General features: G+C 39.6%; 1 protein-coding gene across 5 annotated transcripts in view; it reads right to left on the bottom strand.

Moving 5' to 3' along the window:
• Window positions 1-26,563, bottom strand: part of PCNX2 (pecanex 2) — a 171,814-nt gene that overhangs the window by 44,618 nt on the left and 100,633 nt on the right. For all 5 annotated transcript variants that reach the window (XM_068939009.1, XM_068939011.1, XM_068939012.1 and 2 more), the window contains 3 exons: window positions 21,412-21,520; window positions 15,494-15,623; window positions 894-952 (listed from right to left, as the gene is read on the bottom strand). In XM_068939009.1, coding sequence (XP_068795110.1) covers window positions 894-952; window positions 15,494-15,623; window positions 21,412-21,520 — 298 coding nt within the window. The remainder of the gene's footprint in view (window positions 1-893; window positions 953-15,493; window positions 15,624-21,411; window positions 21,521-26,563) is intronic.

The following is a 26,563-nucleotide window of genomic DNA, read 5'->3' as shown; positions in this document are numbered from 1 at the left end:
GCTTAAAGATGTATATTTTTTTTGGGCTGCTGATGTAATGGCTATGCATAAAGGGAGGGATAAAAATGCATGTAACAACAGCAATTACAGTCTAAGCTTCTACCTCCACAGTACAAGTCCCTGACACCTCAGTGGTAAAGTAAAATCATCTTTAGAATATTAAAGAAATCCAGATTCCGGCTTCTCTCACTGGGACCAGGATTTGGCATGAAACTCTGATAACAAGTTTCTCCTGGAAAGGACTCTGTCCCACCAGGTGCTGAACGGCATCAAGTGAGCTATCACATGTTCTCCATGTCCACTGACTTGTCAAAAAATGTGCTCATTTCGAGTCTCGCAGGAACTGCCTGCTGCAGTCCAGGAAGGTGTTTTAGTTTGCCATGTGTTAGAGCTCATTTCATGGACCATTACCTGGAAGAGAAGCCCACTGGCTTTCCTTCTTCTTTCTTTTACCTCCTCCTGCAAATTTTCTATTCCCCTTCCCTCGCTTTCCCCCCTCTCCAGAAAGGTTTCTCCTCAGGGAAGAAGAGATACCTGTCAGTCCAAACTGCTTAGTTGTAGGGGCAGTATCACCTGCTTCTTTCTTCTCCCCTTATCAAGGTTGACCTTGGAGTTCAGCCAGGGCATATGCCGTGTACTCCACGCAAACAAAAATTTCATGATTAACCAAGAGATTCACAGCCCAGCAGCTATCTAATCAGTTCCACATAACTGAAGAGTGAATTTGCTTATCAAATCACACGACTTAAACAGGGGCTCTGTTGCATCTAAAATGCTCTGCTTCATTCATACAATTAAACATTTTGTTTCTCTAACTTTCCAGGCAAATCTTCAAAGGAGTAAATACATCACATTTTTCAAATCAAGCAAAACACCCAAATGCCAGGCCATACCTGCATCCTTTTCGATCTGAATTGCCAGTCTTGTGTTGGAATGGTCCGACCTTTTGGTGCTGGAAATAAAGACAGGTTGTACAGCCAATTCTTTTTTTTAAGTAAAGATTCCCCCAAATACATGTTTTTACTTTTAAACATATCTTCTCATTCTATGTTTGTATCATTATGCAGTTCATACTCCTAATCTGTTAATTGGTTTACTCCGAGCAGACACGTGTTATTATTGCAATTCATTATTGCTATTGCTAAAGTAGCTCTTTGGCACATGAAACAAAAGTGTCTTTTTAACCTCCTATTTTTCCTCAAACTCTTTCTTCCCCATTTTCCTTCTTGTGGGGCTATTCACGTAAGAAGTAACTCAGAATGTAGCAGAGTCCATTTAGAAGTTGGCATCTGTGATAATACATAGCAATACAACATGCCCAAATATTTAAACTGGCTCCAGAAGCATGCCCACTAGGTACCACCCAGTACTGAATACAAAGAACATTAAATCAATCTTGCTTCCTTTCTAAGCCTTAAGGAAAATAGCTGGACTCAAGGAGTTTGTTTATTTGTGTGGGAATATTCCTGTGTACATGTAACATCCATGGAAAGAAAAAAAAAAAGAAGAAAAAAAGAATTTCTTATTTACCTAGGCAGCAATGAGGGAATCCCTGGTCATTCTTATCTCTTGAAAAAGAGTGAACCTCAGAGTCTTAGTCCACACACACGGTGAGTCTGTCTTCCTTACTAGTGACACTTTCACTACACAGTATTTTCATAGTCCCAGTAGAATATAACAACCATAGGAAAAAAAAAAAAGGCAACTGCAAGGTAGACTGAGCCTTTATGCCTACCTATAACAAAAGGCACTTCAAAGTCTGTGGATAATGAATGAGCTACTCATTGTGGGCATCCACCCGAAGGAAGTTGTCCTTGCAGTGACTAAGCATATTCAATGCCAGAAGTCCAAAGCATCTCCCAAGCCTTCAGGGTATCAGTGTAAGCCTAGGATGCTACAGAAAATGTACTTTATTCCCTAAAAATACTGCTCTGAGAGTGGTACTTAGGACTTTGTGACTTCACTAAGACTATTGCCTTGAAAGTTTTGCCCTCTATTGCTAACCTTAGCAGGACTCCTGTCAATCGGATAGATAGGCAAATACTACCATTCCTTGGAAAACGAGGTTAAAACAGAATGTGGGGAAAGACAAAGCTATTTAGCCCACGCCGCGATCGGCATAAGATTACACGTGGCAGAGGTGTGACATTCATCTGTTCACCAGCCTGTTTATGCTGGGGAAAAGGGCCATGAACGCCCCTCCCTGGGCACAGGAACTAAGGAAGGCACCTGGGATTGTCCCAAGAGTCGCTTATCAAACCCTGGTGAAGGAGGTACGGCCACACGGCTGGCAACAGAGAAGTTTGAGTGCAGCACAGAGCGCAGCGGAGATTTTGAATAGTGCAGCGTTCAGATGCTCAGCGTGGAAGGCTAGAATTTAACCACTCACTACGAACATTTAGATATGCCCCAAGGAGGACAGAGGCAGGGAGGGTGCAAGTTATACGAGGGGCTTTCAGATAGGTTAAACAACACTGAATGAGGATGGTGCAAACCCACAGTCTTTGAAGCACAGCAGAAAATCTTCCTCTGGGATTTTGTGTTTCTGGAGCTTTCCTCAGATCAGAATAGGTTCCCAGCATTTCCTGCCTCAATATACAAACTATTTAAAGGGTTGGAGGTTTCTGAGCTGAAGTTAAAGGCTAACACTGATGCTACTCAGGGAGAAGAATGCCATTGATATTCCTAATGTCAGAAGGTCTTTTCAACCAGCTTCTAGCTACAGCTCCCCCCAAAAACCTGTGGAAAACTGACCAACAAAAAAATTATACAGCATCTTCCATGTAGTTGACAGAAGAACAAAACTGCTTTGCCTCTACTCCCTACAGGCTACTGATTTTCACTTACAAAGAACAGGTTTTCACTCTGCAAGAAATACAGTTGGAGAGAGTATGATTCTTAATTAGAATTATTTATAATTAATATTAGCACATTATCTACATATATTAACATTAAATTTGACGCATTATTTATCTTCCCCATTTCTGGTTGGCTCAGCTTATTGTAACTGCAAGTTTCAGTTCCTATGCAACAGAAAATGGTTACATGCAGGGGGGCTTTCTAGGCAATTCTGAATATAAAGAATGATTTAACTGCAAAAAGATTGCGGAAATTATTCTATCCTAATATACACGCACCTTCAATTACAACATACGCAATGGTGAGCATAAAGATTAGGTTACGGAATTCAATCAATTTTCTATTCTCAGCAGAGAAACGTTGCTGATTTCAAAATGGATATGTTTTAAGATTATCAGATTTCTTATTAACTTTCAGCCCCTCTGAAATCAGTGTGCCAGTATGAGGTCCAAGTCAATACTGTTTTTTTACCCCATTTTTACCCCATTTTTCATTTTTTACTATTTTTTAACAACCCATAAAGCATTTTTGTTTTTGAGGCATATCAAGATAGATAAAAATTAAGCAATATTTCAGAAAATTCTCATCTATATAAGTGGGAATCCTTTTTCCTAGCATGCAGCTCTGGCTTCATTCCTTCCCCTTCCCCCCCCCCCCCCCCTTTTTTGGGGGGGAGAGAGAGAGATGCATGAAACAATTATGGAAAATCAGAAGTGCTTCAGGACATGGATAACGCAACCTGAATGGGAAGAAGGGAAGGAAACAGAACAGCTCTCAGACAAAATGAAATCAGCCTCTGCTGTGGCATTATCCTCCATTCCAAGCACAATATCGATTTCTTAAGCAGGGAAAACACGGGCCCCAGGACATGAGATGATAAGAAAAGATTTGCTTTTTCAGATAGTACCAGAAAAAATCAAAAGCTTTATCCAGATAATTTGAATGGTAATTTTAATTCTTTATGAAGACCTGGGCTAATACATACAGTTTGTAAAACAAAATAAGAGTGAACTAGTTTTGTCCTGAAATTCAGTTTAGTTGAACTACTTCAAACTATTAGCAACTAAAGGTACGTTTACACCTTCTTAAAGGTGACAAAAATTTGCATCGCATTAAACGATAATACACTGTGCCTAACAGCCAAACTAGGCATTTACTCCTGGGCTTTCTGCTGTCAACTAGGATCTCCTAAAGTGAACTTTTGGGACTAGTGGGCAATTTGGACTTCCCCCCAGTGGCTTCTTGCTTTAAATTTGGTCATTACCACTCATCCAAGGTGATAATTAGCTCAATAATTGGATTTCTTCCTGAACTGCATTACTGTACGCAAACTGAGTGCAGGTCCTCGGGCACTTGCCCTGGAGAGCAAGTTATTGTGTTTGAATGTCTTCAGCTAAGTCTAAGCAATTTTAAAGTCAACATCCTGCTTAGTTCCTGAAATATCCAACCCCTGCTCTTTTAATCCAGCAGTTATACGGGCATTGAGATAATCCACTGGCTTGTATGACACTGTTCATGCCATTATAATTATTGCTTCCCTTTGTAAAAAGATGGGGTCACTTCCCATATTCTCCTTGTGCAAAAATACTGCCTCATTTGTCAACCTGGAAAGACTTTCTCTTCCCACCATACTCCCCACTTTCCCTGCAAGTAACAATTAAGAAGGCAGAACAAAGGCTGAGGGGGGCTCGGGCAGTGGGGGAAACATACAGGGGGTGGTGAGAATCAGACAAATGGAGGAAAAAATAGATCATTGTCGTGCTTAATCCCAGAAGCTGAAAATGAAATTGCAGCTGTTTTTTTTCTGCCTTGCTGTTGCTGGATTTTTCCCCAAAACACAAATTCAAGATTTCTAGGATTCCTGCTGTGAAGAAAGGGATCTCTACTTTGAAAGACAACAAAACAAAGAAAAACAGTCCCCTCTGGGGGATGCAAGAAATGCCTTTCTAGGGTAGACCCAAAGTTTTTCTCTGCCTGGGTCCAATGAATTTTAATCCAGCTTTTGCATGGCATCTAACAGTCAAGTCTATTAGAGAAACATTTCTACGCTGTGGCCCTATGATTATTCATGGTATCTGGAATTAAAAATTCTCAACATTTCCTATTTGAAAGTCCCATGCTGCCAGCAGCACAAACGGAAGGCTTAACATAAAAAACATAGTAGTAGTAGGCTAAGATAGCGAGGCAGGAGGGTGAATGGGGAAATGGCAGAAAAAGGAGGCATCCATGAATATTTGAAGGACACCAGAGGCAAAAAGCATGGTACTAATTGGAAGTGTAAGGATGCCCAAATAGTTTTAAATCAATTCAACTAAAATGTAGAATGCTTTCTGGGCAATTATAACAGCAAATGCTGACAGCCTCTTCGTGCTTAACCATTTCTAGGTTTTCTGGGCAGCTGCATGCAAGACGTGCCCTAGGTTTAACTCACTTTAACAAAGACAGACCTCTTAAAAATGAAAACAATTTCTCCTTCCTATTCACTCACTCTGATTCTTATTCTTTATGCTCCCCTCCTCCCTTTCCTCCCTGACTGCTCCAATGTTTCATCTAGCAATAATAAAAAGTGGCTTGGATTGCATGCTAGGAAACGGGGGAAGGGTTAAGGCATAAAAAGTTGCAGTCATTAAAGACAATGCTGTTGAAGGGTCCTTTTAAAACATAGTAAGACTTTATTGTCAATACTGTTTCCTGCTGTTAAGGCTTGTTTACTTTCTGAAAAAGTTTTTACAACTCATTATAAGAGCTTGTTATGTTTGTTTGGGCTTTTGCGTAAGGGGTAAGAATCAGAACTACAGGCATTTGCTGGGACACAGCTGAGACTACTTAAGACCTTGGCCTATTCTGAAGCCTCCTTTTCCTGAAGAGGAGTTTCCTGAGATCCTTGTACCAATACGGATGCAAATGACAAGTGTGAATTTGAGATCAAAAGCTGAGTGTGCATGTGGCCAAACATAGATTCAAGGGCCTGCTTAAGCGCTCTGATATTCAAAGGTTTAGCTGGGCACTTGCCCACTATTTCAGAGGAGCTGGTGAATTGTCTGCACACATCAGCAAGCCAGGTCATTTAAGCATTTGTACACTTTGAAGTATTTACTAACGCTTTACCAAAAGTCATCAGTATCCTCATTTTAATTTTATTTCTCTCCTTTGCTACTTCCCCCCCCCCCCCCATACCCTTGTCTGATTGTGGTTCATCTGTTGAAAGACATTTAGTTACTATTTTCAGATATTCTATACAAAGCAATACAAGGAGTTTGGTAGGTGGAAGGATTATGGCAACTGCACACAGAGATGTTTGTGCTCATTCTTGTGGTCAGACAGAAAAGGCCAGTACCCTGACACCCCTGCAAGAACCGTGCTTAGCACTGAACACTGCATCCCAGCTGTCTCTCACTGTGCACGGTTCACAGACATAATTTTAATTTAAACTAAGCAAATGTATTCATTATACACACATGCATGCAAAAAACAAAACATGCACGTACATGTCAGTCCTCTGGTTTTCCCATCATGAGCTGTGCAGACATTATAGGAGAGGTGCTGTGCTGTGCTGTGCTGTGCCCAGCCTTGGGAAAAGAGCTCTGCTGGAGCTAATTGACTTGGCCTCTGCACTAGCTATTCTGGATTCACTGACAGACCACTACGCATGTAGCGGCAAAAGCCTGACAAATCGCAAGGCCCTAGAACGGAGCAGAACGGAAGTGATGAGAGAAGTTCTGGTGAGGAGAGAGAAATCAGACAGCAAAAGATCCCCAGTGTGCTGGGAGCTGCTTCAGCAAGTGAGCCCAAGATGGCTATTTCCTTTATTTCCCACAGAGAGATGCAAAACACTTCCAAAAAAAAAAAAAAAAAAGGGTGGTGGTGGTGAATATTTTGTTAATGTTAAAAATGAGACAAGGATTGTGGAGTGATGTCTTATAATGAAAGCCTGTATCACAAATTCTATTTAAAATCACTACGGGGTTCTACATGTATATATTTCCCATCAAAAGATGAAGGAAGACAATACAGAAGTAAATCTAGCCATTCCAGTGCCAAAAACCTGAGTACAGCATCAGTGACACTGCACTGAAGAACAACAAAAATCTTACAGCTACTGTGAAACTGCACAAAATCAAATTTAAGGTAGGGATAGTTTTTTAATATCTGTTATTTTTTCATTGTTAGACAAGGTCTATTGAGAATGTTTATCATTTACAGCAGTCTTTATGGTAGTCTCTACAGTACTCTTCAGACTGAAAAAAATCTCCAGTCCGTGGCTGAACTAGATGGTATTTTGAGAGCAAACATTGTTAAGTCAAAGGATAAAAAAAAAAAAAAAAATTCTCTAGCATTTATCCAGTATTTATCTAGTCCCAATGAGAACAAAGATTCAGAGATAGTTCTCAGTGGCATTGGTGATATAACTCTACATTTTGCATAATCTCTGAAAGAAGTGAGAGATGTTGCACAATTTGCCCCTCTAAACCCTCTGGTAACTTGGGCCTAGTATATACCCTTGTATATAAGGACACAGTAAGACATAGTATGAATTACTCCCTGCTGGGCCTAGTATATACCCTTGTATATAAGGACACAGTAAGACATAGTATGAATTACTCCCTGCTGCCATCTGTGTATAATTTACACATCACTACAGTTTTAGAAAAAAAAAATAGTGACACTTACTGAACAATTCCTCTGTGATCTCAGCTTATCCCCTATCTTTACATCTTGACAAAAGTATGAGTAACCATCTTCTTGAATGAAAGGTTTCAGTACGGCGCTCTGAATCTCAACTTAATCCTGAATGTTTGGTTCAGTTAAATTTAAAACAGGATATGATCTACATTATCTACGTGAATGAGACGAACAATTCCCGCAAACACCTATTCTTATAGAAATTCAGTCAAAAACAAGAGAAAAACAACTCCGTTTCCACAGATTTCCAATACTCAAAATGACAGAAACTTCCTGAGATCGTTTGACCTCATTGGATTTTCATAATTTGGAAGCTAAGCATTAGAAGAACAGCTTATAAAATTTTAGTACTGTATATCCATACAAGCGCAATATAACTTGTTTTCTACTTCTGAATCCATTCTCATTTTTCTCTTATGCTCTGTTGCTGCTTTCCTTTCCAAATATTTTCAATAATCCTCTTCTATCCTGGTTAGGATTTCCTTTCTTCTATAGCTCTGTAATTTCTGTCCACGATTATGAACTTCCGTTGCATTATCCTCTCAGATTTTTCACTGCATGTATTTTCCTTTTTTGCCTATCCCTTTCCCTTTGCATTTATCCTGCTTGCGGTTTTGATCTCTGCTTGTGCTCTGGCCTGGCCTCAGCATGCCTTCTCTCTCTGATGCCTCCTTTCTGTCTTTGCTCTGTCTTCTTAGAATGATTCAGTGAATTGAAGTTGTGAATGCATCTTTAACTCAGCAGGGAACTACAGAGCACTGAATCTTGAATGCACTCCCAATTAATTATCACACATATGGCTCCTATTCAATTAGCCTCAATTTGTTTTATTGACTGCCATAGGCAAAATTTGAGAGAGGAGGTGTTACCAGTTAAAGAGACACTGCCAAATAGTTAAAATTCAGCTTTGAATTTTGTATAGCTTCCCCTGAGTGCAAAACTCTTGGCAACTTAGAAAATACTTATTTTAATACCAGTTCTATTCCACTGAAGATGCCTATTTCTTCTCTCTTATCCAACCCCAGATAGCCCTCACACTTTTCCAGTTCAGTGTGACTCCACACATGGAGTCACACAATGAAGTGAGGGCTGGGGTGGAGAGGAGATGTGCATGCTTCTGTGTTACAGCAAGTGGCCAAAGTGGCATACATGCACACAAGGTCATTTGCTAAGGATGAGATCACAGTTGAAGATACTAAGGGGAACATGATTTTTCACAGGGCTTCTTTTCTCCTGGGCTGTACCTGAAGCAACACCTCCCTCCCCTGAACACTGTGACTCTGTCACTGCTCAAAGCCCTACACACCCACTGAAGGGGATTAAAGACTTGCAGACCAGACAGGTCTGCAAGTCCAGGGGCAGCACTGACTGTGTGCAATGGGAACATATATAACACGTAGGCACTTCAGCAGGGACGAAAGAGGGAAGGGTTTTGAGAAGACAGTCAAATGAGTAACTCCAATGAATAACATGCAACTTCAAAAGTCTCACAAAGAACAAAGGCAGAAGGACAGACAAAGATGTTCCTTGTTCTTTCTTTCTCTCCCAGTTCCAAAACCACGGCCACATGTACACCTGGAGAACGGGGTGCAAACTCCAGAAGATTAGTTTATGCTCATTGCTTCAACAGAGTGACAGATTCTTTTCTGAAAACCATCTTCACTGGGGAAATTTTTCAGTTATAAGGAAAGAGCAGCGAAGGAGAAAAAGTGACAACTTGCTAATGTGCCAGCTTTTGCGTCATTGCCAGTCAGGGAGCGCCACTGCAGGCAGCAAGAATGCTATATAGAGCCAAGGGCACCTGAACCAGGCCAAAAGATCCTCTAGTACCAAGCTAGGCTGCAGGCTCAGGGATCTAAATCCCTCTAAAGTCATCAGAAAGGCTCTCACCACACTCAACACGTTTTGTGAACAGGACCAGACAACCATTCTGATTTGAAGACAATACACTGAAAATTCATACTGAAAACCATTCTTGCACTGATCACATTTATTTCAACTTGCAGTTCTTAGGCATTTATGAGTACCTGTTTTGGTTTTATCTACCTGCTGAAATATATTTATACTATTTTGCTGAGTTCTAAATTAACTTAACACTCAATAAAAGCCTGGAGGAGTCCCAAGACCAACCCAATGAAGATTTCTCTTAAAGGAGCCACAGTCATCAAAAGGGCTAACATAGGTAAAACTGAATAATAACTGATACTGAAGAGCTGTAACTTCAGTACAGTCAACACTAATATCTCACAACTGGAATACAGTGCTCGTAAAAATAGTGCAGAAATAGAAGCAGCCAGAGACACAAACAGAAATTACTGGAGAGAATAGAAGTAGTTTAGAAGAAGAAACTAAAAAGACTGCAGTGAACTGTAGAAATCAGGCCTGCAATGTGGCTTGAAGGCCAAGAGGTTGGTAGTACTCAGAAAAGATTGAACTCTAAGTAAAGGAGAATAGTTAGTGACGGCAGTCAGAACATAACATTGCAGAAATGATATTTGAGGAAATGAGGCAAATGTTAACTCCTGCAGATTAGGGGGGAAAGTTTCTCCAGTGCTTAAAGTACGGTATAATTGTTCACTTCAGAGGTTAATGTACCTTTCTTTACAGTATTCAGTATAAATCAATGTCAGAGATTACTGAACTATAAACATCTGCTGCAGTTGTTCCTCTGTAAACACCACCACTATGGAGGTCTAAGAACATATGAGAAATCAAACAATACGGGAAGAACAGACATTAAGAAAATACAACTCTAAAAAGGACAATATGAAAGGTCTGAACTTACAGCTCCTGAACAAGGCCTACGGACAGACTTGGGTGAACGGCTTTTTGCATCCAGAACAGGGGTTTTAGCAGCCATACCAGATGAGCAGGCTCACAGGGAAACCAGATGAACTTGGGTGTGTTAAAAATAAACTTTTGGAAGTGGACGGCTGGTTATTTTATGGGGAAAAGGGAGGGAGCAGACAGGTACAATTCACAACTCCTTTTCCCCACACGTGTGCCTAACGTGGGGTCAATTCTAATTATGTCCACGCTGGGAAAACTCTTCCCACTCCACCTGCAGGCTGTCCCTGACAGACAAGTGAAGTGAATCAGTAGGAAAAAATAAAATGTCCACTTCACTAAATCTGAGGTAGGCCAGGTTTTCCTCACTTTCCATTCCCTGCTAGATTAACATTACAGGTGGCTATTTTCCAGACCGCAATGGCTAGAACAGTGATACACTTAAAAAGATAGAGACACAGAGAGGCTTCTGGTAATATCATTCTCAGATAACTGGCAATTTAATCACAGCCTCTTTAGAGACACTTAACTACTTCAGTTACACCACAGAGTAATTCATTAGAGATCCCCCTCAAACAAATGCAACCTGTGCCTTATCCAAAAATAAGCATTGAAGCAGATGTCCGAGAAAGAATAGAAACATGAAGGAACATGAGACAAGGGAGAGGCTTGTAGGCAGAGAGATCTCTAGATTCCTGGTGGCAGTTTACTGTTTAGTGGGATAAATCACAGCTGCAGCAGAGACAGGCTGCTCTACATGATGCAGTGATTAGAACCACTCGGGAATGAAAGTAAACTTCCTCCTCTATTCCGTCCATCACCATATCCAAGATATAAAGTAAGATAAGAGGAAGGGAGGAGGGGGAGAGAACCAGGCTACAGGGTGACAAAGTATTTAGGAAAAAAAACAAAGTAAAGGAATGAAACAACAGCTTTTGAACAAACTCTTTAGGCTTTAAAGTGCCTATACATTAATCAAGATTTACTGCTATTTCCTTTTCTCTCCCTCTGACATCTACAGCCTAATCATTCAAACAGCTGTGAAAATAAAGAGTAAAACAGGACTCTTCAAAGTGGAAGCAGAACATAGGCTAATGGCAGCAAAAACCTGGTGTTGCATCAACTTTTTTTTTAAGAGAAAATTTCTCATAATTAGACTCCCATGGAGCAACTAATTCATAAGCAGCCAACTAGCTTTCCGCTTTTACACCCCTCTCTCTTCAACAACGATGGCAGCAAAAGCTGTGAACAAAAAGGTTGCATGAGAAGTTGTTCTTCCTTAATCACCTTCCTTATTCCCCAGTTTTTTCTAGTTCTTAACATCACCTTTCCCCTTCCCCCTAGAAAGATTCCTCACCTCTGTGATCTATTGGTGGACTAGACCTTGCACACAGTAAGTATAGATGTGCATGCTACAAACAAATAGCATATGCTGATTCCAGAGAAGAACATCCATGACCTGCGCACGCACCACAAAAACACAAATAGGCACAGTATGACCCCTGAATTTTGAAGAGCTTGTTAGGAATTTCACAGTTTGCTTACAGTCAAGATGAACTTTTTTTTTTTTTTTTAAACCCACTTGAGTTCTTCCATCTCCTTGGAAAAACAAGCAAGCTATCTTAATTCTCTAACACTTTCAGCTCCAGATCACATCATCTGGAGTGGCAGATGTCCAGTCAGAAACCTGAGAAATCAAACTTCTCTTTAGTCAGTAGAAAAAGTGGGACTAAAAGAAACATTAGAAATGTAAGATGTGTGAGTGTGCACTCAGAAACACTGGGCAGAGAGACAACCAGAACTGCACTTCAAGGAAGAGATGGAGCAGTTGCTCATCAAACACAGACTACTGGCCTAATAATACAGCTCTCTTTCAGTAACGCTATACCCTGTCCTTACTCACTAATGCCCAAACCTTCAACTTTGGATGCACTTTACAATAACTGAAGCTAATTTCCCACTGTTGGGCCTAATGAGATAAGTGAAAAGGAGGTGTGCAAAAATAAAGTTTTCCTCATGTGAAACTAGAAAAACTGAAGTGCACTTGACAACAGCGAAGTATGCATATGCTGATGAACAGAAATGACATTCTGAGAAAGTAACCTTATTTACTACTCAGAAGAAAAACAAAAACATCGTATTCTAAGGTAGAATAGTGTTGCTTGCCAAATTAGTGTTGCTTGCCAAAAGCAATTGCCATTGCTTTTGATTAGTGCAATTACAAGGTTAAGTTATAAAAAATATAACCACGGAAGTAACTTCCTGTGTCACTTCATATAAACGTAAATGAGTTTTTGAGTAGCTAATATAAACGAGATAATTTAATGTAGTCATCAATATGGTAAGGAAGTTTTTAAAAACGAGTATGCAAACTAGGCAAAAAACAGTTATATAAGGCACACTGAAGGTAGCTTTCCCCTAGGCAAAAGTTCTTGTCACCAGGCAATGAGTATAGAAATAGCAGGAAAAAAAAAAAGACTGTTTCATATGAGCATATCTCAGACTCCACTGTAGTGAACTTGTGACTTTCCATGAATGCCCTGAGCTGAACTTAGCAAAAATAACAGTCAATCCACTCCAGGAAAGAAATCTATACACTGTCTTCCCATCTTCTGCACAAACGCTTGCACTAACAGTTGCGTTTTTTATTTTACAGCACCTGAAAATTGTGTGTGTGGCCTGCCCTAAGGCATAGCAGTCCAAAGAAAGGTCAGTGGAAGAACCAGAACAGCTTTTCAGTCCAGTTCAAGTTCCTGAGCCTTTTAACTCTGCAGTTCCATAACAGGCAATCATGCCATCCCTTTGAATTTTTAGATGTTGAAGAATCAAGATTTAAAGCAATAAGGCAAGGCCAGTCTATAATTTGATTAAAATAATTGGATGAAGTCAGAAGATTTATCTGTTCTTAATACAATACTACACTACTCCTTTCCTCTGCCTTTTTTTTTTTTGGTCTTTTCACTGTGTCCTTTTAATGACCCAGGAATCTTTCAGCCTAACTCTCACTCACTCTGCTCAGTCCTTCATGTGAGCAACGAAATACTGAAATGGAAGTGAGGCAAAGGAGAATCAGAAGTGCTAGTGACAAAATGAATATATACTTAGGAGGAGAGATCACATGTGCATTTTGTGGGATGCCACAGGTTCAGGCAAACATTTATTTCACTTGGAAGTATCTGAACCTTCTACAAGGCTGCTTTCCACTTCCACATAGTTTTTTGTGGATTTTGTGTTTTTTAGTTTTTTAAGTGAGAAGAGCATGGGAGATGCACTAGAATTTCTAACAAACAACAAAGCACAAATTTTTCACAAAGAGTCTAACTTTAGCATTGACGCCGAAGATGAAGCTGTAGTTACTGCTTGTTTTGAAAGGACAAGTAGCGGTAATTTTACATATTAAAAGGCTTACATTTTCATATTTGGGGGTTTATAGTTTACCGGTAAAATAGTTTTATTTTCAAAAATGATTAGAACCAACTGCTTCACATCTCTTCGTGGGAGTCACAGATGGTCAGTACTGATGAAAATGAGATACCCTTTTTTGAGTATCAAGGATTAAGCACCATGTTTTGAAATTCCCTTTGAATATCTTCTCTTCTGCTCATCCCCTATCCCAAAAGTCATAGACAAATTGAAAGCAAATGAAAATAGTCCCATCTATTTCAGTCTACAATAACCTACACTAACCTGCCTATAGAAGCGATGTGGGTACAACCCCTACGTTTGATTCTCTAACTCATGGCTAGAAAAGGAGCCACATGCCATAAAAAAGCTCTGACGTAAAATGCAGCAGATGTTCAGCTCTCTCCTTCCTACTTAATATGGTTCGAAGTTCCTGTCCAAAAATGTAAAGCTGTCTGTGGGATTAGTGGTAGCTTCCTACCTTTCCATGTCTCCCCTTAAACTTCACTCCAGTGAAGTAAGGAACTTGCTGACCCAGAGAAGGACATGTGTGAAAGAATTTCATTAAAATCTCATCCCCGTGTACAAAACTCAGCTCCCCACAAAAGGCTTCCACAAATCTTACCATATTCAGAAGCAAATACAAAACCCTTTATTTGACTTGGCTTTGTTTCAGTAACTTCTTTATAGACGAGTACATAGTCACTCACTGACCCAGGTCAAATTCAGACAAAAGTAAAACTTCAAACTAATCAGACTTCTTCCTCTGGAAGACGGAAAATCAATCACTAAGTTCTATTTCTGAATTCTTTTGAGGTGCTCAGATAGATCAGTGATACTGAGACAAAGTGCTGACAAATGCACAACACTTCCTGCTGGTCTGGCCAAATCCTGCTTTGGCCAACATATTTTTCACTTTCTGCCTCAAACTGCTGTTCTGCAGCTGCAGTAACTTACTGCAAGGCTGGCTACATTTCAGTAGACAGGAAAGAGTTTATGTATAGCCCAGAACACAAGACTGAAAGGAAGCCCCTTACTCACTGAGTCCACTCCTTTAACACTGCAGACCAACAGTTCACACAACCCCTCTCAAAAACTACCTCCATCTGCAAAGGAAACACTTTTCCTGCCTCCGTTACTCTTATTTGGAACCTGTTTGATCCCAGTTAGAAAGTGCTTTGAAAAACTACTGCCTAAAAGGAGCAGAATCTCTTTAATCAGTCCTTTCAGTATTCAAAGTTCATGCCCCCGTGTAACTGAATGAGTGACAACTAAATTCTGACACAACCAAGCAAATCTCATGTCAAACTCTGAGATCGGCTGTTGCAAGTAACTACAATGCACACTCATTACTTTGAGAGTTACCTGCCATATCCCAAATGTTAACAGGCTGATATCAAATATATTAATGCAATCTGACTTCTAGTGCCAAAGGTTTAACAGATTTAGTGACTAATATTAGTTAGTAAGTCAAAAAAGGCTGACAACTAGACTTTCATTGATTTTTTTTCATAGCTTTGGTATTTTCTGTCTACACAACAAATAAGAACACCTCATCTGTAACACATTGATAATATATTTGAAGAAATAACCAAATAACCATTAAATGCTAAAACAGCAGAATCCAGACTCAAAAAATTTAACTCCCATACCCTACAACACTTTGAGAATTATCTTTGAAGGAAAAAAACTCCAGAAATGAAATTAATGACAGCACAACCTTTAAAAATAACAAACGCAGAAAACTTTTGAATAGTCTTACTTGTAATTTTTCTCCCAGAACTTGACTGGTCTTGCGTATGATGCGATAAAGATGACGCTACCAAGAAATGGACTCAGTGGAGTAGAAAAGACTGAAGTGGCCAGAGTTTGAAAAAAAAGCATAGCAGAGTCTGAAAATTGCAAGTTAAGGTAACACAAATGATTTCATCATACTGTTAATCCACTGTTCAGGCAGCTCTTCAAACTATTTATTTTTGCCTTTTTATTTTTCATTTTACCAAAGAGGTGGGAGGAGGAAAAGAAATGAAGGAAGGCAGTGCCAAACTGCCAATTACCAACACGTAATCTGTGGCTCTTCAACTCTACAGAGCTGTAGTGTAGGCCACATGTCTAAATGGAACACGTTACAAGCAGGGCGACCCTGTCTAAATCTCTGCCTGATGAGATATCCTGAGCCTAGGCAGAGCAGCAAGCATCCTTTTCCAGCTGTCTAGTGTCTCTTCTACAACATAAAGTGGCTTCTGAGAGTCTGACAGGAAAGCTTTAAAACAAAAAACAAAAAGAAACTATTAAATAAAGAAAACAACCCTGATTTGCTTTGAAATTCTCGGTTCCCTGCAGTGGAATCTCACTTCCAATACCAGTGAGTCCACTGTTCCCCTTCTGTGAATTACTGTTTATTTTGGGATGCTCTAGTATGTGGAGAAAAAATTAGGCCTCTAAAATCCAACCTGCTGGTTCAACATCATGCTTTCATGTCAATCTTCATTAACAATTTAATATTCCATGCTGATTGAATGGTAGGAAGTGTTCTGCGTTTCCTACTTTTTGAAATATATACAAAATGAGAAGGTAAATACAGGGAAATAATAAATATCACACATATCATAATGAATACCTCAATCCATTGCTTACTTTAACTGTAAATTCATATTCTCTTTCACTAGAAATCAAGTTAGGAGATGGGTAAGGATACAAAACAAGATACAAGTTGAAAGGAGCATGATTTAAAAACCCAAACTAATAACATGTTAGGTTTGAATTCCCCTTTAATTCATACCAGGTCTATGAAATCTCAGGACAAAAAGTTTCCAAGCTGGCAGGTCAGACCAGTTGTCCTTCCTTACACACTTTTCGGGAGGAAGGTGCTATGTAAGGAAGCCATGAACCAAGGAACGATTATCAAAGTATAGAGAGCAGGTGCATCTCATACTAAAATTAAGGTAAAAATCACCCAATAACCATAGTCTGTTAGCCTAGCCTGTTCTAATAAAACCCTGTATGTGTCCTCCACAGTCATTGACACTTCACAATAAATGTCTTTACACATATAGCATCATTTGTGATACAGTGTTTCCATAAAAAGGCTAGCTAGCCACTCTTTCAAAGTAATATGCAATATCTACAAACAAGTATTTGCCAAAAAAAATCTATCAAATCCCTCAAACTTATTAAAAGAGAGTGGTCTGGAATGGTGTCTCAATGCATTAGTGAGTTTGCAAAATGAACTGCCCTCAGAGTCTGAAAGTACAAAAAGCAAGAGGATAGAGCAGAAAGAGTGTCAAAAAAGTTAAACTGTCACATTACACTGTAGTCATAACCAGCACTGGCTGTGAAAGATGCACAAGTATTTACAAGTGTCAGATAAGGGAAGGAGGCATGGGAGCTGAAGAGAAAAAGAGAACAAGGAGGACAGACAAGGACACTATATTAAGTTTTCTAAAGAGAGTTTGAATGTAATTATTGATTTAAAAATTGCCACCATCATGAACTGAGATATTTAGGACTCCACTGTGAACTGTTTGCATCAAAGACATCAAACAGTAGCAACAGTTTCATTTTTGCTAAAAGATATAATGTTCTATCAATCATACGCATGTTGAAAGACATTCCCGCATTTGACTTGTGAAGAGCAATTTTAATGTAGTGTTTCATATATGTAAACACAGCATGGGAGTAAGTAACAGGACCAAATTCGCTTACCTACTAGTTGACATGTAGAGTGGGCAATTATTTGTCATCAGGTTTTTCCTATTTCATGGTACCTGATCTCCTTTTAATAGGGAATCCTGTTTTTATAGTGATGCTTTAATTATGTCTAAGTAGTAAAGTACGAAAGAAGTGCCATACATTTACAGGCATGCTTTCTTGTTCTACATCCAAAGCTAGTTTTCCTGTGCACCATCTTTGTTAGGTTATATGATAAAGAAACAGAATTTGTTTCCGTATGAATAATAGATTTTCTTTGTAAGGTGCCAAATTTGAAATAAACAAACAAAAAACTTCAGCAAGAAATAAAACAATCTGAGGATCATTTCATATCATTCAAAAATCTGTTCAAATTCACATCAGCTTCAAAGCAAGTAATCAAAATTTCCCCTCCACTTTCTGTAAATGAAACTATGTGGTAAATTCAGCCCAAATTCACAGTTTGTTTCCCCCAAATCACACTTTTAATTGCAAGTACTATGAACCAAAAAAAGTTTGCTCAGTTCCAGGCAGAAGAGGATGGAAGAATTAAGAGTCAGAAGGCTTCCTTCCCTGATGTTAAAGCAGTAACCCTGAAATAGCCAGAGGCAGAAACTCTCACAAACCGAATTTCTTTTCCCAATCTCACTGTTGATTTACCAGGTAAACCTCCCTTTGACTACAAACTATCTTGACTTTATCAGTGCGCAGATAACTTATGGGACATAAAGACATTACCTTGTCTTACCCATTTAAACAGTACGAAGCGAAGCAGCAGATCTTTCCTTAAGTCAGAGGCGCATTCCTGTTCCTGTGGACTCTTTCAGCTCACAGAATCACAGGATTAGGAGGGACTTAAAGGGGTCACCTAGTCCACCTAGCAGCCGCAAGGCAGGATGAGCTATACCTGTATGACTCCAGACAGATGTTTGTCTAAACTCTTCTTAAAGATCTCTAGTGGTGGAGACTCTGCAACCTCCCCTAGGCAAAGGTCTCTGTGTGTTGCCCTTAATACCCTGCACAGCTGAATCAAGTGCATTAAAGCAAGCAGAACTTCTCATATCACTAAGCTCTATGGTAAAAACTCAATGAGGTGCTTTAAAATTTAAAAATGTATGATGTCCTGTTTGCAAAAGTGATTTAGGCAATTAAGAGACACAAATAATTAACTCTGTAAAGATGCAGCAGGCTTAGTGCCTCTGCAAACTGCAATAACCATTTACCAGTACTGTGTGCAGGTTTACGGCCGCAAAAAATAAAAATACTGTGCAGATACAAAAAGGCAGAGTTATTGCTGTTGTAGGAATAGTAACTTGAGAATTTAACCAGAATCTTAATTGCAACATTGCCTTAAAAGACAGATTTGCATTTACAAAGGATATTATAAATACATATAATAGAAAGCTAGTCTAGACGCACTTCAGCGGTAACTGTGTAAATAAGCTAACCTTGCTTTCTAACTGCTCTCCATTTTAAAAAGCCTAATTGGTACTTTTATCAAGAGTAAAATTTTTTGCAAAATTTTGTGATCAAAGGGAAACTCATTGAAATATAATCTTAGTTCTTAAATGTTTTGCTGAACAACCTTATATATGCTCTCCTGCAATTCATATCTACAACATAGATGAAAATCCTTTTTTTACTGTAGAATTCTGTAATAATTTGCTACAAATCACTCGAAGTACTTGGATAAAGCCTTGTTTTTTATAATGCTTTCTTTCCTTTTGGGGTTTATTTTGTCTGCACTTCCCTCTGTCCTACCTGCCCGTTTACACTTCCAATATTAAAACCAGCATTATTCTGGAACTGGACAATATTCCCACACCCAACTTCAGATAGTTAACTTCCTGGTGAAGGATAATTTCCCCAAAGGTAAACTGGGGGATCTAGATAAGGCGTTGAGTTGAGAATCCCGAAAGGATTCTCTCTCTCTTTCAATTATCTGCTGAGGGAGATTAGTCAGTCACTTCAGCCAACCAAGAAAGGTACTAAAAACGGTCTTTTTCTGACTCCCTGTGACTGACCCATAGACCCCTTACAATGGAAGAAAGCTCAGGGCAGAAAAGCAAGGGCATTGTGCCCCTGAAGCTCAGGGGATAAGGCAGGGTATGACTGACCACAGTTTTTGCAGTTTTTGCACAGAAAGATGACTTTATCTCAGCACAAAGGAGGCCAGAGGGTAGCCTTTGTTTCAGATCAACAGCTATGTTAGTTGAGTGGATCAATTGACTATATCACAGCTGAGCGGATCAACTGGTAGTATAAAAGTTTATCCCTGAGTTTATCGAAAGAGTGTGCACGTCTCCCTGAGTTAGCCAGATCAGCATGGGGCGGGGGGGAGTTGCACGTGGCTCAGCCCAATATAGAGTATAAAAATTGAACAACTAACAAAAGAATTTCGAAGAGAGCAACAGGCTTGAGCTGCTTTCAACCTGCATATTCCTTCCTGGCAATCAGGGATGCCCAGCTTCGTGATGGTGAGCATATTATAGAGACCCATAATAGGAATCACGTTTGTACTGTGATTGAACTGTACATTGCAATTCTTGTATTTTCCTAAGTGTAACTTACACTTGTATTGTGATTTCAGTATATTGCTGTATCACTCTGCTAAACCAAAAATCCCACGTAATACAAAATATCTTCATATAAGTAAATTTGATATTAAACATTACACCGTCCATATGTGCAATATCCAAAAGAACCTAGTCAGAGAGTACTAGACTCTTGACATTGATTGGCGTCACTGACACTCCACCCCACACCATGTAATCACTAAGAGAATTTCAAGAACAAAGTTGTTTGTTCTTTAAATATTAATAACTAAATATTAATAAGCACAGTTAATCAATGCTGCAGATGATTCAAAATATCATAGCATAGAGCAGAGGGAAAAATATCACTCAAGAGGGAAAAAAAATCACTCTTTGTATGATGAAAAGGATAAGGAATCAGGTATGTATACCTATTAAACAGTACAAAGTGAATTCTTCAGTGGGTCTGAACCAAAAACAGTTCACCTAAATTTTTTTTCTGCAACTTTGTTTGGGGAGAAGGAAGAAAAAAGTCTCTGAAAATGCTTTAGATGTCAATAAACTTAAGCTTAATCAGTTAAGGTCAAAGTGTTGTATTTCATTTTTATCTTTCTCCTGCTTTAAATCAAATTTCTAACTGAATTAGACTTTAAACTGAAAAATGTTTGTTTCAAAAATCCAGTAAATATATTTTAACCCTACAGACATTTTGAGGTCATTATACTCCATGGTTAAGTTTCTGTATCTACAAAAATAATGCTATCAGCCCAGGAAAGGGCACTAATGTTGATAAACATACATTGTTACTCATAAAACTATTCACTGGATTATCCTTAACCTTCTCTATCCATCTGCATAGCGAAAATATTAAAAAGCAGAATGCTTCTCAGCCTCACAATGAAAAAGGTATACAAAAGACTGCTAAAGTTCAGCTGCTTCTGAAATGGAAAAAAAAATCATGACAGTTGCAACAGAAATTGGCTCAAAAAAACAAACTTTTATCTAACATATTAAACAGAAGCAATACATAAAATAACTAACACTTTAGAGTTCAGTCAGCAATATGCCCAGCAATTTACAAAACTAGCTTCTGTATACACAGAGGTCCACTCAAGATGGAGCTAAGGTATCAGTTCTTTCAAGAGGCACCGAAGATCAGTGCCTAGGGCTGTAGAAACGTATGATCTGCTGAATATGACTGGGTGTGAAGTGGACATGCATAAGAGAACCAGTTTTGGTCAGAATACCATTTCTCAGGTTCATACCCTAGGTAGCCAAGGGTTGCACGGAAGCAAAAGAGAAAAATACTTTTCCCAGGTGACGATCCAAGCATTTTCACATTTTTCAAGAAAAGTTACCTAGACATGTCACACCTTTTTCCAACACTGTAAATAAATTTTTGTATGTACATGAAGAGGAATTTGAGAGTAAAGACAAAGAAATTTATAAAGGATATGAGGTATTGCAAAGAGCTGAGCAAAAACATGGAACGATGATCCCCAGGCAATCTGCCAGGGAGCAATATATGTCATGATGAACTGTAACTTCTGCAGTAGGTCCCACAGCTGAAAAAAAAAAAAAAAAAGGTCACTTTTTAGGTATTCAGGTAGTTTCAAATATTAACATCTGAAAACGATAAATCTTTTAGAACTGGAATGAATACGAGACAGCGTATGTTGTATCATTAATTTTCATTGTCATTAACGTCCCACATCAGTATGGCACAAAAGCATATTTTCACTTGAAATTCACACTTACAATGAAGTACACCCTTAACTACCAAACTGAAGTAGTTCCTAGAATACCTTTCTTCAAAAATACATTTGCTTTAATTAGAAATTAACATAGCAGTTACCTGCCAACTTGTAACACTACATGGTAACTTCTGTGTTCTTCTATTACCATTCTCATAGGAAGAAAGAAAGAAAGAAAGAAGTACATCTGAGGGAAAATCATGCTTTTGCAGATAGAAATTACTGTACTGAATTTGAACCTCTGTGATCTCAGTCTTTCTGCAAAATAAGTCTTTGTCTTAAGAGTCTTAATTGTTCTGCTCAGGGAAACAGATGGCCCACCCCTACCCCTACCCTGCTCCCCTCACTTGAATATTTCTTTAAAAAAATTCTGGTACGTTATTATCAAGATAATGTTTTCTATAATTTCCAGTGTGCATGCCAGCTTGGCAGAAGATATTAGGAATTAGAAATAACACTAAATCTCTAAAATATAATCAGTCAAGCAGGTATCTTTCATACAATACACGGTGAAGCAGCAGAAAAACAACAAAAACTTTTTTTTAGGAAAACATGTTCTGATATTGAGTGCACATATCAGACTGCCAGCAATTGGTTATTACAGGACAAGAAACTCCTAAGAGAAAGTGGATGTAGGAAACAGAGGAAGCTCCATGTGCAGCACACACAGCTCTGCACAGGAAAACCAGGCTTATTTCTCAAGAACACAAAGCTTGTGGGTTGAATCAATGGCAGATGCCACCACCATTCAAGCACATGCTTGGCACTAACCACGCATTGTAGTTGCATTTTCAAGATCAAACCATCCTACCATAAAAAAGGTTGCATCAACATGAATTCTTAGTGATGCACAGTATGAATTAAAAAATATATTGATTTACTTTTGGGCTGCTGTAAAATATGCATTGTGGTGCAACTACCAGCTTCTGATTCAAAAATGATGTGTGGATACTTCCTGAAACATATATACGTATTTTTTCCTATCAGTTCTCTTGGCATCAGGCCAGAACAGATCTTTTGTCTTGACTGTATTGGGGCATCAGATTTGTTTTGCACCATAGGTTCCTGATAAACTGTCAGCAAAGATTTAGCCTTCAGTAGAGGTTACTGCTAAATACATATACATGATTTGAGAATGAAACGATATATGCAGCATTTCATGCTCATTTGGCAAAAATATATTGAGTTTCCTACAATAAATCTTTCAACTGTTAAATGGAAAACATGACATTGCTAGCATCCTGAAAGACACTGAGGCTATATCAATGCTAGTAAATAAAATGCTTCCAGGGAATGTTCCCAGGCACTGGTATTGTATATGTAGTTAAATTGTCCGAACGGTCCCTAGCAAGGTTTAGGTTCGGCCAAAACCAATATCTCCACCCTGCAGAGAGGCTAGGAGAGTTTACTGGCATGGACAAAGGCTTCTCCATGACAGCTGGCCTCCGTGACAGAGCATGGTCCTAGGCACACTTTATTTGCTAGTACGTACATAGTCAGAGAGGACGCATCTTCACTGCCAAGCTAATCCATTTTATCTGCCCTTAAGTTACCCCCCCCAAAGTATCACTTGATCACCTGTATCCACATCAGCAATGTGCTGATGGGACCTTTCATTGGGCTTTTCTATGAATTCCATTGTAAATAACTGCAAATGAATCAGAAGGGAGGCACAGAATGACTAATAGCATTAAAATATTTCAGTCTTTGTGCTACCAGATGATCACAGCAGCAGCTGCGGCGTTGTGCTAACTCAAGCTTTAACTGATACACCTTCTGCGTGAGATGAAAGCAGCGCTACGTGATTTATGTGCTTTGGTGTTTTGGCATGACTCAAATTAGGAGCAACGTTCAAAATGTAGCTTACATTAACTTCGCACAGGCGTATTACGCAAAATCAGGCCAGTCCTGATGAAAACAAGCTCTGCGATCTCTTCAAGGAACAGCCTGCTCACCCCTCCTTAGTTTAACTATGAGAAATTCAGATATTGTCTACTTCACTTTCTCTGAAAAATACTACATGGGACTTGAAAACTATAACATAAGATAAAGCAGACAAGTAAAACTGAACTGAGACTAGAATTGACTTTCGTTTATTTAAACCCTGCTTAAACAGGCTGGATGGTTACTTTGTTTTACTTAATCTTGATTCATCTGAAAGGTCTGGATGAACAGCTGGGAGAAAAATTGTATCCACTAAAGATTTAAGCGAAGGGCTGAAAAAGCTAATGACTCACATTCGAAACCTCAAAAATTCAGTACTGCAGCACAACCCACTAAAGTCCTGCCTGTTACAGATTGAAATCACAAAGACATAAATCAGCCCAGCTGTGCTCAAAGCTCAGGGTTCATCAAAAGGTTCTTAAACCTCAAAAATAATTCAGGTTTTGTATTTGCTAGGAAACCAAATCCAGGAGGAAACCTTTCGGGCTTCTTGTTCCATTACATCATTTTCATCATTCTGTAATATTTACACATTCTTGCAAAATAGGCCACAGAGCCTAAGTTCTCTGTTCCCTATAACCAGTCCTACTACTTCTACTTTCATTCACTACTTGAATTTTCTGTTGTTTGTTTTAATCCCTGCCTCTTAGCTAATGCTTCCATAAGACAGGCAACAGATCTCATTTCCGTTAGCAAGAACATGGATGTAAGACAGGCATTTTAGTGAACCCCTCTTAGTTTTTGAGAGCCTTACAACACTGCACCCAAAGACCTGGACATCTGTGATTTTCAAGCTACTGCACTCATTAAGGGTTGCCAAATGCCTCTGTTAGATGTTAAAATACTGCTTCAAGGGCAGTTCTGCAAAACACCCGAAGGGCAACATGCCATTGGTGTTCTACATAGCTAACTATACTTCCTAGAGGTGATGTCACCTGTTTTTAGCAACCACAATATAGAGATTTAGGAGGGGAGACATGGTGTGTTTTGGGGTTTTTTTTGTTTGGTTGGTTGGTTGGGTTTTTTTGCTAAAGCAAACTAAAAAATATTGCTCCTTATCAGCAATCTTATCTGCCTCCTTTACTACATATTTCTTCTATATCTGATACAGGAATTCAAAGGATTCACAAAGTGCTATTGTTTTCTCACAAAGAAACAAGCTGCTAACATTTGTTTTCATAAACATAAAGAAGCTGATCCTCAGAAACACAATCAGTCTATTATTTCAACTACAACTGCCTGTGTTTCAGTCTTCAGTAATCATAAGGCTTTAAAAGGAAAACCTTTTACATCTTTTTTAAATTGTCAGAAACAAGATTAGGAAGGGTTAGGAAAGCCAAAGCCCTTTTAGTAGAGTTAAATTCCGTGAGAGATGTGAAAGGCAACAGGAAAGACTTCTACAGGTATATAAGCAGCCTAAGGAAGACTAGGGAAAATGTGGACCCACTGCTGAATAGGGCAGCATGGTGACAACAGACACAGAAAAGGTTGAGGTACTCAATGCCTTCTTCACCTTGGTCTTTACCGGCAAGACTTGGAATCCCAGGCTCCTGAGACCTGGGAGAAAGTGTGGAGAAATGAAGACGTGTCTTCAGTTGTGAGGGATCAAGTCAGGAAATACTTCAGCAAATTGGACATCCACAAGTCCATGTGCCCTGACTGGATGCACCCACGAGGGCTAAGGGAGCTGGCCAATGTCATTGTGAAGGCACCCTCAATCATCTTTGAAAGGTAACGGTGACTGGGAGGGGTTCCCAAGGACAAGAAGAAATCAAACGTCACCCCTATCTTCAAGAAGGGCAGAAAGAAGAATCCAGGGAGCTAGACTCTAGATCCCTGGGAAGGCCATGGAACAAATCCTCCTGGATACCACTTCCAAATGCATGAAGGACAAGAAAGTGATTGGGAGTAGTCAGCATAGATTTACAACGGGGAAATCGTGCTTGACCAACCTGACAACCTTCTAGGATGAAAAGATCAATTTGGCAGATGAGCCAAAAGCAGTGGATATCGTTTATCTTGATCTTAGTAAGGCTTTCAGCACTGTCTCCCAGAACATCCTCATAGACAAACCAATGAGGTACAGACTGGACAAACGGATAGCGAGGTGGACTGAAAACTGGCTGAACTGCCAGGCTCAGAGGGTTGTGATCCACAGCATAAAGTCCAGCAGGAAGCCACACACTGGTGGTGCACCCCAAGCATTGATATTGGGGCCAATACTGTTTAATATCTTTATTCACAGCCTGGATAGAGTGCACCCTCAGGAGGTTTGCAAAACTGGGAGGAGTGGCTGATGCATCAGATGATTGTGCTGCCATCCAGAGGGACCTCAACAGGCTGGAAAAATGGCTGACAAGAATTTCTGAAGTTCAGCAAAGGGAAGTGCAGAGTTTTATGTACCTGGGGTATTCATGTACCTGAGGAGGAATATCCACGCATCACTACAGGCTGGTTGCCAACCAGCCAGAAGCAGCTTTGCACAAAAGGACCTGGGGGTCCTGGTGGACAAGTTTAACACGAGCAAGCAATGTGCCCTTGCAGCCAAGAAGGCCAACGGCCCCCTGGGCTACACTAGAAAGAGCTTTGCCAGCAGGTCAAGGAAGGTGATCCTTCCCCTCTACTCAGCGCTGGTGAGGCTGCACCTGGAGCGCTGGGTCCAGCACTGGGCTCCCCAGTACAAGGACATGGAGATACTAGAGTGGGTCCAGGGAAGGGCCACAAAGATGTCTAAGGGACTGGAACATCTGACTTACAAAGAGAGGCTGAGAGAGCTGGGACTATTTAGCCTGGAGGCTCAGGGAGCAATCTTATGAATCTGTATAAATGCCTGATGGCAGGACTAAAGAAGAGAGTTCCAGACTCCTCTCAGTGGTGCCCAGTGACAGGACAAGAGGCAATGGGCACAAA

Source organism: Struthio camelus, chromosome 3 (genome assembly GCF_040807025.1).
Source record: "Struthio camelus isolate bStrCam1 chromosome 3, bStrCam1.hap1, whole genome shotgun sequence".
NCBI classification, from domain to species: domain Eukaryota; kingdom Metazoa; phylum Chordata; class Aves; order Struthioniformes; family Struthionidae; genus Struthio; species Struthio camelus.
Note: the sequence above shows the minus strand (reverse complement) of the source record. Positions and strands in the feature narration are given on the sequence as shown.